This window comes from Neofelis nebulosa, chromosome 7 (assembly GCF_028018385.1).
Source record: "Neofelis nebulosa isolate mNeoNeb1 chromosome 7, mNeoNeb1.pri, whole genome shotgun sequence".
Lineage (NCBI taxonomy): Eukaryota > Metazoa > Chordata > Mammalia > Carnivora > Felidae > Neofelis > Neofelis nebulosa.
The window spans coordinates 138,460,974-138,477,999 of record NC_080788.1 but is presented as its reverse complement, the minus strand read 5'-3'; the positions used below and the strand labels follow the sequence as shown (position 1 = coordinate 138,477,999).

At 57.0% G+C, this 17,026-nt stretch overlaps 1 protein-coding gene across 2 annotated transcripts; it reads right to left on the bottom strand.

Annotated features, from left to right (window-relative positions):
- Window positions 1-4,123: 4,123 nt before the first annotated feature.
- SERPINA5 (serpin family A member 5) lies at window positions 4,124-14,484 on the bottom strand. 2 transcript variants are annotated; one of them, XM_058740191.1, is made up of 5 exons: window positions 14,363-14,484; window positions 7,923-8,555; window positions 6,319-6,589; window positions 5,809-5,956; window positions 4,124-5,223 (listed from the first exon to the last, which is right to left on the bottom strand). In XM_058740191.1, the coding sequence occupies exons 1-5, from the start codon at window positions 14,370-14,372 to the stop codon at window positions 5,035-5,037; spliced, it is 1,251 nt and encodes a 416-aa protein (XP_058596174.1). In that variant the 5' UTR covers window positions 14,373-14,484; the 3' UTR covers window positions 4,124-5,034. The 2 variants fall into 2 exon arrangements, with proteins under 2 accessions (XP_058596174.1, XP_058596175.1); XM_058740192.1 differs by having other exon boundaries at window positions 7,923-8,543; window positions 14,363-14,472.
- Window positions 14,485-17,026: the final 2,542 nt, after the last annotated feature.

Genomic DNA, 17,026 nt, shown 5'->3' with positions numbered 1-17,026 from the left:
CTCATACTCCTTCACCCCCCACTGCCCCCTCCAGATCCACCTTCCCACCCCGGCCTGGGGCCCTTACCATCTGGGAAGGAACGAGACACGTGATCAAATCCACAGATGGTACCCGGCAGCCCCTGTGGGAGGCTGAGGGAGGAGCAGGGTCTCAGAGAAAAGACTCTGGGGGACCCCCACCCCCGACCCCCAGGCATAACCGTGAATGCTCAGCTCTCAGTATAATGGCGTTGGATCAGCCGCTGCCCAGCCACCGCTCGCCAGCAGGCTGGGTGTGTGCGTGCACGCGTGTGCACACGTGTGTGTTTGCGTGTGCAGACGTGTGCACAGACAGGTGTAGGTAGGAGTGTCTCATTATCTGTACTCCGTGTGTCTCCGTGGAAAATCACGCTGGATTCTCCCAAGGGGTCCAAGGACCCGGAATTTGGGGTCTGTAGCTGTTGCTAACTTAGTGCCGCCTCCCTCCCACCTCATCGCTTGTGGAAAGGTGGGAGATGGTCTGTTTCGGGGTGCGGTTCCGCGGAAAACTGGAGAAGGGCACTGATGTCACCTGTTCGCCATCCCCAGTCCCTTGCAGCAGGTGACTCTCTGACTTTTTGTTAACTGAGACGAAACTTGCAGAGGGTGGAGAGCAGTGTCAGGCACGTGGCAGATGGCTTCCAAGTGCTACCTGGTATTATCACTGTCCCCCCCCCCGCACCCCCCCTCCCCCGGCCGCCAGCACCTTGCACAGGGACACGGGTGTTGGTGGAGGCGCGAGACTCAGTTCTGTGAACAGGACACACTCTCCCACCTGTGGGTCGTTGTTCATAGTCCTTGCCAGTTCCATCCTGCTTCTCCCTTGGATCTCGGCTTCAAGGCCACCACCTCGGAGCTCCCTCCAGACCCCCGGCTGCAGAAGGTCTCCCCAGCTGTCTCTCTAGGTGCCCGTTCTCTTCCGTAAGTGGCCTCCTGCTTCTGTCTTTACAACCCCGATCCCATTCCTATCCCTTCATCTGCTTTTCTTTTCTTTTCTCTTTTCTTTTTTGTCACATTTTTCTAAAGAAAACAACTTTTTACGTTGAAATGGCTTGAGATGCATGGAAAAGGTGTAAAAACAGTGCAGAGAGTTCCGGTGACAGAATCGTCTTGTGTAACCTTGGCATATTCATCGACGCGAAGACGTGAACGTTGGCATGGTGCAGGTTTTTTTGTATCTCACCAGTTTTTCCACCAATGCCCTTTTTTCTCTTCCTGGATCCCGTCCAGGAAACCGCATTACATGTAATTTCCACGACTCCTCAGTCTCCCCCGGGCTGTGACAGTTCCCCGGGTGTCTCCGGCTGCTCGGGCTGCTGCTCAGAAGACCACAGACGGCGGCTTGTAAACAGCAGAAATGTACTTCTCACACTTCTGGAGGCTGGAGGTCTGAGATCAGGGCCAGCGTGGTCAGATGAGAACCCTCTTCCCGGTCACAGGCTTCTGGGCGTGCTGTCCCACTGGAAGGAGTGAGGGAGCTCTCTGCGGTGCCTCTTATAAGGGCACAAACTGCTGGTCGCCTAGGTGGCTCAGTCGGTTAAGCATCTGACTCTTGATCTGGCTCACGGTTCATGGGATCGGACCCCGGGTGGGTCTCTGTGTTGGCAGTATGGAGCCTGCTTGGGATTCTCTCTCTCTCTCTCTCTCTCTCTGCCCCTTCCCATCTCTCTCTCATGCTCTCTCTCTCTCTCAAAGTAGATAAATAGATAAATAAACTTAAAAAATATACGTGTATATACAAATGCCATTCATGGGGGCTCCGCCCTCGTGATCTAATCACCTCCCAAGGGCCCCACCTTCAACCCCATCCAGTTGGAGGTTAGGGTTTTGACCACTTAGTCAGGGTAGTGGGCGTCAGATCTCTCCACTGACCATGACTCCCCATCCCTCCCTGGGCTCTGTTTGTAGAAGCAAGTTGCTCAGTCAAGCTCAGGTTCCTTTGCACCCAACACCAACGAACACGCATTGTTTACTCTTCTTTCCTATTTTATTCTTTGTTATTTTTTTATTTTATTGCCTGTCCACACAAGAATGGAGCCCCACCAGGGCAGGGACTTTTGTGGTGTTCTTCACTTATTTCCAACACCCCGGACGGTTCCAGATACACAATGGGCATTCAGTAAACACCTGTGGACGAACAAATTGTCCTCGCCAGTTTACAATCCTATTTATCTGGTTGTTTACCTGGTTATGGCCAGAGCCCGTGTCTGCTGGACGCACCGCTGTGCCCCTGTACGGCTTCCATGCCCGAGTCCCCTTCAGCACCCACAAACAATGGCCTTTGGGTGAAAGAGCTAAGTAAGCAAGAGTGGGATGGGCAGGGCTGCTCATTGGGTGGGAAGTGTTTCCTCTTGGAGCCCAAGGTCATTTTTCTGGTCTGAGTCTCTGCAGAAGAGGTGGGGGAAGGAGTCCTCGGCTTAGCATGGTCCTCCACATTCTGGTGGCAGGGGGGTCGCAAGGGGGAGGTCCTGAGAGTCCATGTGGCCGGAGGGGGGGAATAAAAGTGCGTTCCCAAGAACAAGACTGACTTGGCAATAGCTGCAGGAACTCAAAGGTAAGCGACTGTCACGGGCTACGTTGTGTCCCCCGCCAAGTTCATTTGTTGAACTAGCCCCCAGCACCTCAGAATGTGGCTGTACTTGGAGGAAGGCCCTTTCAAGAGGGGATTGAGTTAAAGTGAGGCCGGTCGGGTGGGTTCCGATCCACTCTGACCGGTGGAGGCCGCGAGACGGAGGAGGAGGTTAGTACACCGCGAGGGAGGACCATGTGAGGGCACAAAGAGAGGAGGCCATCTGCGAGCCCAGCCAAGGAGAGGGGCCTCAGGAGGAACCCGGATCTCAGACTCCAGCCTCCAGGACAGTGAGAACATTAATTTCTGCTGTTAAGCTGCCCTGGTCGTGGTACTTCGTTACGACGGCCCTGGCAGCCTAACACAGTGGCTAAGAAAGAGGGTCCCGAGGAGGACGGTCATGCCTGCATGTGAGGTCCCGCAGACCCATTCATCCCCGTAGTTCACCAGACAGGATGGACGAGGCCAAGAGAAGAAAGGGTTGGTGGGGCTCCGGGGGCGCAGGTGTATGGGTGCGCGCGCGCCCCCTAGAGGGCTGAGTGGGGGTTTGCGCTTACGTGCCAGTGGGAGCCTGAGGGACACAAGGGGGTCAGGGGGCGCTCAGGGTGTGGTCCGGATATTCAAACGACCCTGAAATCGGAAAGAGAGAGAACAGACACCAGCCTGGTGGTCCGGGTCCCTGGGGCCCGACCGCAAGCGCCTGCACTGGTGACGACTGAAGTCCCGCGGTTCCCACACTCTGCAGCTCGCTCAACACCATTTCCCAGCCCTTCCCTCTGCCGGAGTCCCACCCCTGCGCCCAGCCTGCCGTGTGTTGCAGACCTACTTACTCCTCCAGACCAGCTCTGCACCACCTGTTCGGAGAGAGCTTTCCTGACCTCCCCCCGCCCCCCCCCCCACTTCTTCTGTCTCTCTCTGTCTCTCAGTTGCCGTATCATTTGTTCAACGATCCCAGGATCGCGAGACAATGGAGTTACGTGGCCCGCAATGACGGTCAGCGGGGAGCTTCAGCAGTGATAGGCAGCGGCCCCGGAGCCCATCCCAACCTCGCACACAGTACCTGTTTGGTGGCCATGTGCCCAGTGACCTTTAGACAACGCTGGACCTTGGCCTTACACTCATCAGCCAGGCAGGGCCTACCCCTGACCTTGGACTGGCAGGGCAGACAGTGAGAGAAACGTCTGCAGGGGCAGAAAATGCATTTTGCAAGGGAAAGGCACACAGGAGTGGGCGTGACCCCACGAGGAGGCCCAATCCTAAAGCGCTGTCCTGAGTTCGAAACACAGAGGCAGGTGAGCGCTCTGGGGCTAGCCGCAGCCATCTGTCCTGCCATAAGCCAACACCTGCGCCATCCAGGTCCCAGAGCCTGAGCCTCTCACTGTCCTGGGTCTCGGGGCAAACCTTTATGTCCTGTCTGCGAAATGGGTGCCCTGATACGCTGTGCAGGGCTGTCGAGGGATTCAGGAGCTCACAGATGCAAAGTGTCCCCGGGGGCTAGTGTCTCCATTCCCAGAGTTACTTCCGTCGGACATCCAGTGTTTGCAAAATGCTTTATTGTTATTTCTGACCCTGAAACGCACTGTCAGTCACCAGTATCTTCTCCCTCTAGTATTTGCAACAGGCCTCCATCCTCCCGCCCCCAGTCGACTCCAGGAGGTTGTGACTGAAGCCACAGGATGGTTTGGTGCTGTGATGGGCCATTTCCACCCTGCAGTCCACTGGCTTTTCTTCAATGACAAGTAGCACTTGAATGTATGAAAATCCACCGTGACTGGCACGGAACACCCCAGCCTCCTTATATGATGTCAAGGAGCCTTCAGCCCTTGAGCTGACCCTGCGTTGTGTATATGGGAGAAATAGAGGCCCAGAGAGGGACACTATTAGCCTTATGTCCCACAGCTAGTTAGCTGGGACAGAAGCCCCATTCCGGACTCCCATTTCAGTGTTCTTTCCAGCAGATAAATGCAACCACGCACGGGAAGCAAGATGGATTTTAAACCGTGATGAGTTGATAGCCCGTATTACTAGCAGGTGGAGGACCGGGCTTGGAAATATGTTTCTTGGTAGAGATGTGAACCGCAGCAATCCCACAGAGCTTTGCAGCACTGGGCTGGGCGTCAGGTGCCTGGGCTGTGGGCGCCTCTGTATCGCTAACATGCTCTGTGACCTTGGGCAAGTCAACCAACCTCTCTGGGCCTCAGTGCTAGACTCCGCTGATGAAGGGGGAGGGCAAGACCGAACGTTCTTCTTCAAGGCACCCCCACGCCTTGCGGTTGTGTGAGAAGAAGCAAATCATCAGTATATCAGTGCTATTATCGTTATTACTTGTAAAAACTTCAGTAGTCAAGGAAACGAAACCTGTGTGAATCAACTCCCAGCGGATAGATGCCACAGAGCCTTCACCTGCCACTATAGAGGCCTGTGGCCTTTCAGGGGAAACACCCACCTCAGGGGTGGGCCACTTTGCCAAGGAAGAGAATGTTCGTGAAGTTCTCTACAATGAGCATGATAAAGGGCCTGTTGAGGATGACCCTGGGAGGGCTAACTGGGGCCGACCTGAACATGAAGACCGTCTCTGTGGCTGCAGCCGCTTTGGTCCCCGACTCGTCCACCTCCACCACGGCCTTGTGCACTATCTGCAGAGGAGACATCGGGTGTCACCGAGCCACCGGGGCTGGAAGATACCATCACGGGAGCCCGCAGAGCTCCTGCCTGTGGCGTCACCGTCAAAGTCTCCATGCGGCTGCGCCCCAAAGCAGGCAGCACACGGGACGATCGTGTGGCTAGGATCTGTGCCTGGAGGTGACTGCACATGGGCCTCCCATTGAATGCTCATGCACCTCCCGGCAGGGATGTGATTGGGCCTCCAATTTTATATAGAGAAAAGAGGCTCAGAGAGGTCATGCAATTGTTGGAAGTCACACAGTTAGTGAGTAAAGGAGGTAGCACCTAATTCTTAGTTTTGATGGCTTCCTTGGGGGGGCTCCTTCCCCTAAGACACATTGCAAACAGGATAAGACACAAATGGTACCCTTGCTTCTTGAGGGAAGAGAGGAGAGTGAAAGAGAGAGGGAAAATATGGAATGGAGTGGAATGGAATGGAATGGAATGGAATGGAATGGAATGGGAGGGGTGGAGTGGAGTAGAAAGGAATAGAATAGAATAGAATAGAATAGAACAGAAATCTCTGAAAGCAGGGGCTCAGGAGCTTCTGAGCTCACCTCAGACACCTGGATGTTGGAGTGGTTGGTGATGCCAGTCAGGTCAGCATGGGAGGTGAAGACGTCATTGATGCCCAGCTTGGGGAGGACTTTCTCCAGCTGGTAGGAGCCCTCAATGGAGAGCTTGGGAAGGTAGAGCTCAAGCTGCCTGGAAAGAGGAGAGGAACTTTCTTAGACTCTTCCAGAGCATCGGCTCACTGAGCTCATATCCCCGCTATCTCCCCTCAGCTTCATAATGACCCTTCAGCCCCCCGTCTAGAGCCCCCCCCCCACTCTGCACTGGGACCTGGGATGCCCCCAGAGTTCCCCACCCACTCCGATGGCACCCTCGGGACACGGGGCGTCCGGCCCTGCTCCCTCCAGCTGGGCCAGGGCCCCGGAGGCTAGGACTTCACGTGGTTTCCCTGGGCTTGGAGGCAGCCCCTGGGCTGGGAAGAGTCCTTCCCACTCCCCCCGTGTCTCTGTGGCCATGTGCAGGGTCAGGCTGGCCCCACGTCATCTGAGGAATACCTCTTTGTGGACATCTTGAGCCACGTCCTCAATGTCTTCTCATTCAGTCCATTCTCCAGCCGCCCCATCCTGCCCTGGCTGGGGAGAACGAACAGGGCAGTGGCGTCCCCTTGGTAGGGAACCCCCACCACCTGGCAGGAGAGGCTCCGGTCCAGGAAGTAGTAATACAGGTCTTTGTGCTTCATCATGGGCACCTGCACCACGGTCTCCGAAGTCACGTGGAAGTCCTGCTTATGAGTGTTTTTGTGGTCGAAGCTCGTCTGCCACTTAGCTAAATATTAACATGGAAAAAAGGGAGCAATTCTCAGCCACGGATGAAAAGCCCAGAGACAGCAAACGCCTCCCTCAAACAGACCTCACCCTCCCTGGCGAAGCCTCCTCGGTGGCGGTGACCGCCGAACCCTGGGGAAAGAAAGGCTCGCCTTTCTAGAACTTTGGAGACATGCCTGAACTCTCTGTGGGGCTTTTCCTCCTGCGTGTGCAGAGCCAGGAGGCTGGTTTCCATGTCTTCGGAGGCCCTTAACCGCTAAGGTTGTTTGTTTGATTCTCTGATGTTACTCGAGGTCAAACATCCAAGGGAAGAGGGTAAAAAATATGGACGTCTGACAAAGCGACACTCTATCTGGCTGAGTTATTCCGTTCTCCGCTCTTTTCCCATTTGTGGATTTTGATCTAAGTGTGGGAGGGAGGTTTGTAAGGTTCCTGGAAATAACATGATTCTTCCTACTGAGAAGCCTTCAGGTAGAGTTACTGCTCTGTCTGATTCCTGCACTCTTGCGTCAACGGGATATAAGTAATTGTTTCCATCTTCTTCATAGTCATCAAATACGGAACCCACCCCAGTGCCCCACTCGGCTTCTGTCACACCTGTCCCCTGCAGCCTGGTGTCATAGAGAGAGCCCTGCACTAGGGGACAAGAAATCTTGGAATCCCAGCTGGGTGTTCGCCATCCGTGCTCATTGGAAGAGGGGAGGTGTTTAACAGGTTAACTAGTTTCCTCTTTCCTCTCTCCCTCCCCTCCCCTCCTCTACCCACTCCTGCCTTCCCACCCTCACCCAGGCCCCATACAGGCACCGAGGGGCTCAGCGTGTAGAAGGAGAAGCAGACGTGAGCACCGAGTGGGGGAGGGGTGTCCCCGAGAAATGTCAGGGAGGGACCAGCTGTTATGGAAGCGGGGAGAAGACTCTCCAAAGGGACAGGTGCTTGTTGAGAGATTTCTCCGGCCGAGGGAATGGCCCCGAGGAAGACGCTCCCCAAGGGAAGGTGTTCCAAGCCCCCCCAAGACCCACGGTCCTGCCCTCAATAGCAGTATGGTGGCCATGGCGATCTCATGCTTTAGAACCAGTGTGGATGCTAGGAACCGGGGCCCATGGACAGGACCCAGCACTTCCTCAGTGGAGGAAACAGCGGCCTGGTGTAGCTGACATCACCTTACACCATAAAAAGATGCCTGGCTTCCCCTCTCCTGCTTGTTGGCCTCACTCTGTCAACAGGCGCCAGAAGGGACTAAATCTACGCCCACTCCTGTATGTGTGGGAACGGGGTGCTCTCTTGACCAAAGCAGCAGAAAGGAGAGAGTTCAGGCTCGAGCGCAGGGGTCTCACCTTTAAAGAAAATGTAATTCACCATAACCATGACCTCAGTACTATCCAGGTCCTTAACTAAGTCCACAATCTTGCCTTCAGTTTGTTTTGCCACGTAGTCGTTGATCTGCTTCTGGGCCCCTGCGGGGTCCCCAAGGTGGGCGGGGAAAGTGTCTGCCAGGTACAGTGTCCTCGCGGCACTCAGGAAGGCGTCCTGGACGGGCACCGTGGGGCTGATGAACAGAGCGTTGCCAAGGTTCAGCCGGAGGCCCTTTCTGGGCCGGGCGAGCTCTCCCAGCAGCTGGCGGAAGGAGTTGTGGAGCCCCTGCTCCGAGCCCGTCTGGGGACCGAGGCCCAGGCCTTCTAGAATCTGTGCCTTCGTGTTGGACCGGGCCCCCAGGGACAGCATGGCCAGGGACACGGAGATGCTTAGAGGGGAGAAGAAGATGTTCTGGTCGGGGGCAGCTGTAGCCAAGGCCCTGTAGAGGTCGAAGGCAAAGTCCCCGCTCATGGGGGCCACCGTGCTGACCACGGGTGCCTCCTTGACCCTCTTCTCTGTCTCCCGGGAGCCGTGGCGGTGCAGGGTGGCCCCGGGCGGGCTGAGGAACATCAGGCAGAAGAGGAGACAGAGCGGCATTGTGGCTGAGCCCCGTCCTGAAAGGGAAAGTGGGAAGGTGTCCTCAGAGAGGAGACCGGGGGGAAGCGGGGAAGGCCGGTACTCCAGAGATGTCACCACCCGGCGCACAGCATCCACGGAGACGACGAGCCCGTGAGGTTGGGAGCGAGGGCTTAAGAAGAGCCACAGGGGCTCGAGGACAGAGACCGGGGGATGTGGGGGCCTCATGGCGGGAGGGGAAGGAGAAGGCGGAGGGTGCAGCCCCGAGGTGGGGGCCGGCCACTGGGGCGAGAATGCTCTCATCCGCACCAGGGTGCACATTACGGGGGGCGGGGGGGGGGGGGGGGTTGGGCTGGACGGCGCTCCTTGTTCTGCTGATCAGCATCTCTGAGATGGCCACGGCACGAGACGCCTGCTTCCAAAGTGGCCTGTGACTGTCACTCCAGTCCCCTGGGGGTAGCATTTGCAAGGCCTCATGGTCCTTCCGTGAACTCAGACCAACTACGCCCCACGGACCCCTCAGAACTGCTGGATTTATCCCTGTTCGCTCAGCAAATGGACATCGAACATCACGGCGGGCAGGGGCCGGGCTCCAGAGGCTCATTCGTGACCACGCAGATGCCAATCGGCCCCTTTTCTCCTCCCCCCCCCCCCCCCCCGGGGGCTGCTCTAGGACCCTGGGGCCAACCTTGCTCCTCATCAGAGCCCCTCCCCCGCTCCCTCCACCCCACCCCCCTGTGAGGAAATCCTGCCCTCTTAATGTGAGCACCCAGACTCCCCCCCTATTCTGTGATGGCCGAATTGTGTTCCCCACGCTCCTGGGTTGAGGTCTTAACCCCCAGCACCTCAGGACTTGACTGTATTTGGGGAAAGTGCCTTTAAACAGGTAATTAAGTCAAAATGATGTCTGTGGACGGGCCTTGATCCCATCTGACTGGGGTCCGATGAGAAGAAGAGATGGGAACACAGCTTCACACGCACACGCACAGAGGGAAGGCCGCGGGAGGACACAGGGAGGACACCACTGTCTGCAAGTCGAGGAGATGGGCCTCAGAAGGAACCGGCCTCTCCGGCACCTTGACCTCAGACTTCGGGACTCCAGGCAGCGAGACAGGAACCTTCTGTTCTGTGGTGCTTTGTTGTGGCGGCCCGGCCGACACCTATCTCCTTCCTTCCGTCCCCAGACGAGGACGCCCTCGTTTCTTGTGTCTCCTCCGCCCCCTACGTGGGCCCTGGGGGGTCTTCAGTCCCTCCTCCCCCTTTCCTCCCTCCGGTCCATCTACCTAGACCCCTCCTCTCCAACCAGGAGCGCTTCCTGTGCCCCAGAGGCCTCCCGAAGCTCCCGGTGTTCACAGTCCCCTGCAGCCCAGGCTCCTGGGCTCAAGTCTCAGCCCGGCTGCTTCTTGTGAGTGTGGTTTGGAGCAGGTCACCTACGGCCCCGTGCCACTGTCCCTCACCTGTACAACGGAGGTGATGACGTTACCCGTGTCGGCCGTGGCTGGGGGCTTTAAGGACTCGACATGCCTGAAGTGTCGCAGCAGGGCCCCGCACGGACCTGGTGCAAGCCACCCCCCCCCCACCAGAGGTCCCCATTTCCTCTGCTGTGCGCGTGGGGTACGCGCTCCCAACGCTCTCGCGCCGGCCTGCCTGACCGCTGACGACAGCCTTCCTCCGGGGTGAGAACTCCCTCCAGCTGGGTCTTCTCCCCCCTCGGACACCATGTCATCAGGTCCCCAGCCTCAGGGCCCTGCCGGAGTCCCGTGACCCACGCAAACCCAACCCCCAAAGGGCCGCAAACATCTGCATTGGACATCGCGTGCAAAGTGGCCCGCTGAGGTGGTGGCCGGGGCGCCAGTGAGCTTGGGCCAGGCGGACCTGGGCGGCCGTTGTCTTTGAGCGAAGCCCAGCGACTCGAGCAGGCCGCGCTCACCAACCCTGGCCTCCAAATTGCCCCTGAGCTCATAAAGGAAGCCCATTTAGAATGTTCCGTCCGCGGAAGCTGGGGCCACCCAGGACCAAAGAGAGCAGCCTTTGGTTCCTCGACCGGCGCCATTCTGCAGATGGGTAATCTGAAGCCCAGAGAGGTTGAGTCACTGGCTGATAGTGGCAAAGCGTGGGCCCAGACCCGGTGCTGATGCTCAAGGCCGATGCTCTAAACCTCCACGCCATTTGGTTTTCCCACATCCCTGGCCCCCCGTTCTGTGTCACAGCCTGTCTGTGTCACAGTCCTTGTCTTCCCGGCCTCAGCAGCCACCACTATAGCTGCTAATCTGCAGATAATTAAGAAACAGGGTCCGGGCTTCCCAGGCTGACACTCCCTTACTGCTTACACGCTGAGAATGCCAGTCTTTCAAGGACACGGGTGGTTTAATCTCGGGGCCCTTTAAAACAGTCTGTTCTACAGCACAATATGATCCCTCCTGCAAAGTGTTAGAACCATCATCGTAGCGAGATCCTGGTGGACAAGATACGCAGCTCTCCTCCCCCTTATTATCAAAGATTAACCCCAAGCTGATGATCACCCTAAAAGAAAGGCCTTCAAAGAATAGTTGCAGGCACAGAGGGAGTTTCCTGCTTGGATGGGGCCTAGAGGCAGTTGACTCCCGCAGGAGAGTTCTGGCCTCCTGTCCCTCAGCCTGCCTGGTGGCCTTGGGCCAGTCCCATCCCCTCTCTGGGCCTCAGCTTCTTTACAAATAACTCAAGGTCTGTCAGTTACTGTGGCCGGTAACCTTCTTCCTTCCACTGCCCCCCACAAACACCAGAGGTCTAGGCCTGATGGGCCAGAGCCCAGAGTCTCCCTGGGGAATGGGGTCTCTTTGGAGGGGACCCCAGCCTCACTCACTCTCCTCCAGACTGCAGGTGGGGACCTAGAAACCTCTCTCCATTTGGGCCCGCTCTTACCTTTTGTTAAAGCCAGTATTTAGAAAGGCCACTCTACAAGTATCACTACATTCAACCGTCAACAAAAGTGAACATGATGGGCACCGTTTTACAGATGACTAAACTGAGGCTTAGCAAAATGGAATAGCTCGTGCCAGCCGGTGAGTGATGATGGAACCAGGATTCGAATCCAGATTCCTGTGTCTGGTGGATCCACTGCCTCTTGTCTTCCTTCCGTGGCTCTAAGAAGTAACAGCCCTCGTTCCTCTTCCCCTGTAGCTCCTGGTGAGTTTCCCGGGGTCTCTCGCAAGCCGTTCACCTGTATTAGCTCATTTCTACGCCTCCACGGCAACACGGAGTTGGTATCATTCGCATCATTGGTACAGAAGAGGAAACAGAGGGTCAGAGAGATCGCTTCCGAGAAAGTGGAGGCCTCGGGGTGCTCATTTCATGTTTCTTACGTTTAAGCCCAGGCTGTGCCATCCCGCTGCTGGGCCTCTGGTGGAAATGACAGGGCTGACAGAGTTTCATGCCAACTTGGACCCGGGGGTGAGTCTGCTTCGGGTCCTGGGAGCCTGGCTCTTGGGAGACCAGCTCTCAGCCAGGAGACCGGAGCCGGGCCTGGCCGACCCCCTCCTGATGCCAGTGTTTCTGCAGAAATGCCCCACGGGTCCGAGGGAGGGGGGCAGATCAATCAAGTTCATCTGGCATCCCAGGCCAAAGTGACTTGAGCTGGCTGGTGAGGGCAGGGGGTGGGCGGGTGCTGAGGAAGTCCTCCCATGGAGCCCACCGTCCAGGGATTCGAAATCTGTTGCATTTACTCCAAAGGTTAGGCAACAAAGTCCTACCGGGTCAACTTTGGACTCTGCGGTGGGAGGTGTGGCTGAGGAGGTCTGTCCGCTGAAAAGGGAGATGTATGACTGACAGCCCAGGCAGGGAGGGAAAGACAAAAACCCCAGGCTCCCCTGGATGCTTAAGGACAGGATGCCGGAGAGCTTCCTGGGAGCAGTGACCTAGGGAACTTTCTTCACCTCCCTCCCCATCCCCAGACCACCTGCAAGGCTTGTCAGTTTCTAGCTCCAGAACGGGTCTTCCGCCTGCCTGCCTCTCCCAGTTTTCCCTGCCACGTCCTTATAGAAAACCTGCCGCCTTTCGCCCCAACCACCCCACACCTCCTCCTGCCCCCAGACCCATTCTACACATGGCATCCGAAGGATTCTCCCTCAGTCCCCGACTGGGTCTCAGCGCCCTGCCGCCTAGGAGGGCCATTGCCACCCTCCGTGTGTGGGGCAGGACCCAGCCGATCCGTGCGATCACCACCGGGCCCCGTGTGGTCTGGCTCCACCTGGCTCTCCCCAGCCTCAGCCTGATCTGCTCTGTCCTTGCTCACGTGTGTCCTCCGGGTACAGTTCTCAGCTCAGCAGACGAGCCCCGTCACAGTCCTGAGCCTTTGCACGCCGTGCTGTCCCCTGGAACCCTCTGTCAGCCTCCCTGACCACGGCCAGCTTCTCCCTGGGCTTCAGGCCCCTGCTTGAATGCCACTTCTGGGTGATGCTGTGGCCCTGCCTGGCCCTCCCTCTGCAGTAGCATTCTCTATCACGGCCCCTCCGTTTCGCTCACTGCTCCACCAGTGATGGAAATGCAACCCCACATCGTGCCTTCTTGTGTCCCGGCCTCTCTCCCCGCCTCGAACATGTGCTCCTAACAGACAGGACCCGCGTCGACACCTGCTCTTGCTGTGAGATTTGCAGTCAAGCGATGGTGCTCAGACACCATTGTGGAATGAATGAATGAATGAATGAAGTCCTTCTCTGTGGCTCAGAGGTTTTAGAGCACACGCTGGACGCGGAGCCGGAGCCGGGCTGAGGCCTCCTGGCCCCAGGGTAACTCTGCCAGGTGACCTTGAACACCTCCCACCCTGCTGTTCACCTTCTGTTTCCTTTTTGTTTTTTTAAGACCATTTTCCTGAGGCGCGACTGCCTTACGAGAAGCCACTCCTATTTACCTTGCACACCTTCGAAACCACCGTCACCACACCCACCACGTCCTGACCCCACCCCCCCGCCCCGCCCACCACCTTATTCTTCACGCTGCGGCTTCTTGATCAGTGAACGGGGACGTTGGTCAGGGGTGCGTCGTCCCCTTTTATGGTTACATTTCTTGCCAAGGGCCCCGTCCTTAGAAACACTGAAAATCACACTCCTTTTGTGTCTACGTGTTGCCTATTTCACCAACGGCCAAACGGCGTCTGGCCCTCGAGGAGCCACTGTGGTCATTCTGGGAGGCAGCCCTCCGGGCAGGGCGGCCCCAACTCGGGGAAACAGGTAAACGGGTACGTGATCGCTTCTCGTGATCGCTAAAAGTCCGAGATTGTAGGCACAGAAAACAAGAGAGAAAAGCGACGGCCTCCGGGGAAGCCGCCTGTGTGCCACACACTCTGTCCCCACTACGTCATTTCTGAGTTTGTCTGCCTCGGCGCTGTTGGCATTAGAGGCCGGGGTATTCTTTGTCGTGGGGGCTGTCCCGTGCCCTGTAAGGGGTTTAGCGGCGCCCCCGGCCTCTACTCTACTCGCTAGATGCCAACACAGCCCTCTCTCCAGTTGTGCCAACTAAACATGTGTTCCAGCTGTTGCCAGACGTGCCCTGGGGATAAAGGCACTCCCGGGTGAGAGCTACCATATCACTGGGCCCTCACGGTCGCCACGCAGAAGATGTGATCATTTGCATCTCACCTACAAGGAAACTGAGGCGCAGCCAGATTTAGAGTCGTGCCCGAGTTCACACAGCTGGGAGAGGGGCACACAGGCCCTGGCTCCTTCCCCCACCACTGCGGGGAGTTTTCCTGTTCACTCTGGGACAGCACCAGAGCTTTGAAGCCCTCCAAATCCCACAACCCCAGCCTCCTGTCCTCGCCGTTCCACGCACACCCTCACGCCCTCTGTCTGCCCTCGGCATCTGTACTCACCCTGTCCCATGGCCGAGCGTGCACACAGCGCAGGTGACAGTCCCTCACGCTCAGTGTAAAGCAGAGAGCCGATGGGGCAGGAACCAGCATTTGTCGCTGACCACAGTCAGGCTCTGACTCCGCCCCCCTTTGGCCCAGCCCTGTCCTGTCCCGTGAGTATTGTAGCCAACAGGCAGGCTGCAGGGACAGCCACCTGAGCTCTGACCCGGGCTCGCTTCCCCACCGGCCCCGCACAGACCCCCGTTTGCCTGCAGTGGCACAGGGTCCCCAGGGGAGCGACCCGCTGCTGGCATTCCAGACACAGGGAAAGGGACACCCTCTGGCAAACATCCCTTTCTCCGGCTGATTCCTCTGTCTCCTTAGCTCTACATCGGGGGGAGTGTGGTGTGAGCCTAAGGTCCCCACAGCCCCACGTGCTTGCCGGATTCCTGGGCAGTGCTTACCAGATCCGTTCGACGGTGAGAGTCTGGTGGGACCCAGAGGGGCTGACCGTGTCACAACGGTCTCCCCTCTCTGCACTAACCACTGCATCGAGGCTCGAAAAGATGAGTGGACTTTTCAGAATCAAGCATCAAATTAGGGACAAAGTGGGACCGAGGGCCCAGGTCGCCAACTTCAAAGTCAGGGCTCTTACGAAAGGGCCGTATCTAGGATTTCCGTGGCCTCGTCTGGACTGCCCTTTTCGACCTTGAAACTGGGGCTCTGAAGCACAGCCCCACCCTTTCAAGAGCATTTCCAAGATGCTGGGGCAGGTGCTGGCTCAACCCTCATTTCATTGCCAAGGTCCCCACGGCTGCGGCTTCCTAATACCGAGGAGTCCCGGGTAGGGCCACGACCCAGAGGTTTTGTGGGTGAGCTGGAGTGTGGAGCTGACAGAGGAGACGGGGTGGCGGGGGTGGGAGGGGGCAGGTATCGCCTAGGGACGCCATCTTGGTGTTCAGCAAGCAAGGGTCCCTCTACATCCTCTGTGACCAGGAGGGGACTGAGCTCGGCCTCAATCTGGAGATAAACACAGTCACTACCAGACGTCAAGCACTTGTCTTGGGCTCAGCGCCTTCCCCACGTGCAGGAAGGTGGGTGCCAACACCCCCATCAAATCACTGAGGAGACAGAAGGAGAGAGAGGTTAGGCAATCAGCCCACAGGCACACAGCTAAGGAGAAGCGTTAGCAAGGGGGAAGCTTGGTGTCGTCTGTCCCCAGGCCATGTGACCTAGCGAAAGTCTTTCCTTTCATAACCTAGAGATTCCTAAACTATGTTCTGCAGGGTGGGAATCATGTGAACACCTGTGCCGGGATGGATACCGTGTCCCTCAAAGACCTCCCCGTCCTGATACCCAGGAGCTGTGAATGTCGCCTCCTGTGACTAAAGGGACTTTGCGAGTGTGTCCCTAAAGGGACTTTGAAATGGGGGTGGGGGGGTGGGGAGGAGACTGTCACAGATTACCCAGGTGGGCCCTAACTGTAATCACAGGGGTCCTTACAAGGGAAGGCAGTGGAAAACCGGAATCAGAAGGCTGCGACGTGGGGCCGTGGGCCAGGGACCCTCAGAAGAAAGCCCTGCTGACTTCTCGATGTTGACCCAGCAAGACCCATTTTGGACTTTGGACCTCCAGAACTGTCAGCGAATAAATGCTCGTCATTTTAAGCCACTAAATTTGTAATAATTGATTACAGCAGCGACAGGATCCTGGTACAGCCAATACCCCCAAATGGGCTCCAGATGGAAGCATTGGGGAAAGATGGGGGCAACCAAGACAGGAAGGACTTCTCCAGCTGTTCATAGACACGTCCCATGTATCGCTTTCTAAGCCTATATTGTAAGGAATCTCTTGAGAATCTGGGGAAAGTCTGTGGCAGCCCCTGACTCTCCTCGCCACTCGGGAAGGGGGCAGAGGCCGGGTAAGTTCCGAAGAGAAAGGTTTGGGGGGCAAGCTGGTCTCAGGGCACGATGCCCCGTGCATTAGCCTGCTAATTAGGCTGCCATAACAAAATACCATAGACTGGGAGCTTCAACGGCAGACATTTATTTTCTCCCTTTTCTGGAAGCTGAAAGTCCAAGATCAAGGTGACGTCCCATGTGATTGCTGGCGAGATCTCCCTTCCTGGCTTGCAAATGGCACCTTCTCACCTTGTGCTCACATGGGCTCTTTGTGCATAAGAGGGAGGCAGGCGGTTCTGGTGTCTCTGCCTCTTCTTGTAAGGGCATCGTTCCCGTGAGATTAAGACCCAACCCGTATGACCTCATGTAACTTTAATTAACTTCCCCGAAGGCCCCATAGTCACATTGGGGGTTAGGGCTTCAATATGTGAATTTGGGGGGGGCACACTTAAGTTCATAACAGCCACAGTGAGAGGGTAGGAGGGGCCAGTGGCCAGAATATGGGAATTTAAAGAACCGTGGTGGTTGTGATACATTTATTTTTTGATTAACACCAAAAGCGACAGAGAACGCCATCCCCAACAAGTGTGTTTCGCGCGGGGCAGAGGTGGGTTCTGCTCGGCCCAGCCCGCTGAGTGTAACAATGTTGAGGAGAAATGCCTTTCCATAAACTGGAGCCTTGGGGCGCCCGGGTGGCTCAGTCAGTTAAGCGGCCGACTTCGGCTCAGGTCACGATCTCACGGCCCGTGGGTTCGGGCCCCGCGTCGGGCTCTGTGCTGATGGC

What these genes read in the sequence shown, in the direction of transcription:
- SERPINA5 (XM_058740191.1), bottom strand. An exon ending in CTCAAGATGTCCACAAAGAG is followed by an intron (nt 5,957 to 6,318) that starts GTATTCCTCAGA and finishes TCCTCTTTCCAG; the next exon opens with GCAGCTTGAGCTCTACCTTC. An exon ending in CCAACATCCAGGTGTCTGAG is followed by an intron (nt 5,224 to 5,808) that starts GTGAGCTCAGAA and finishes TCTCCTCTGCAG; the next exon opens with ATAGTGCACAAGGCCGTGGT.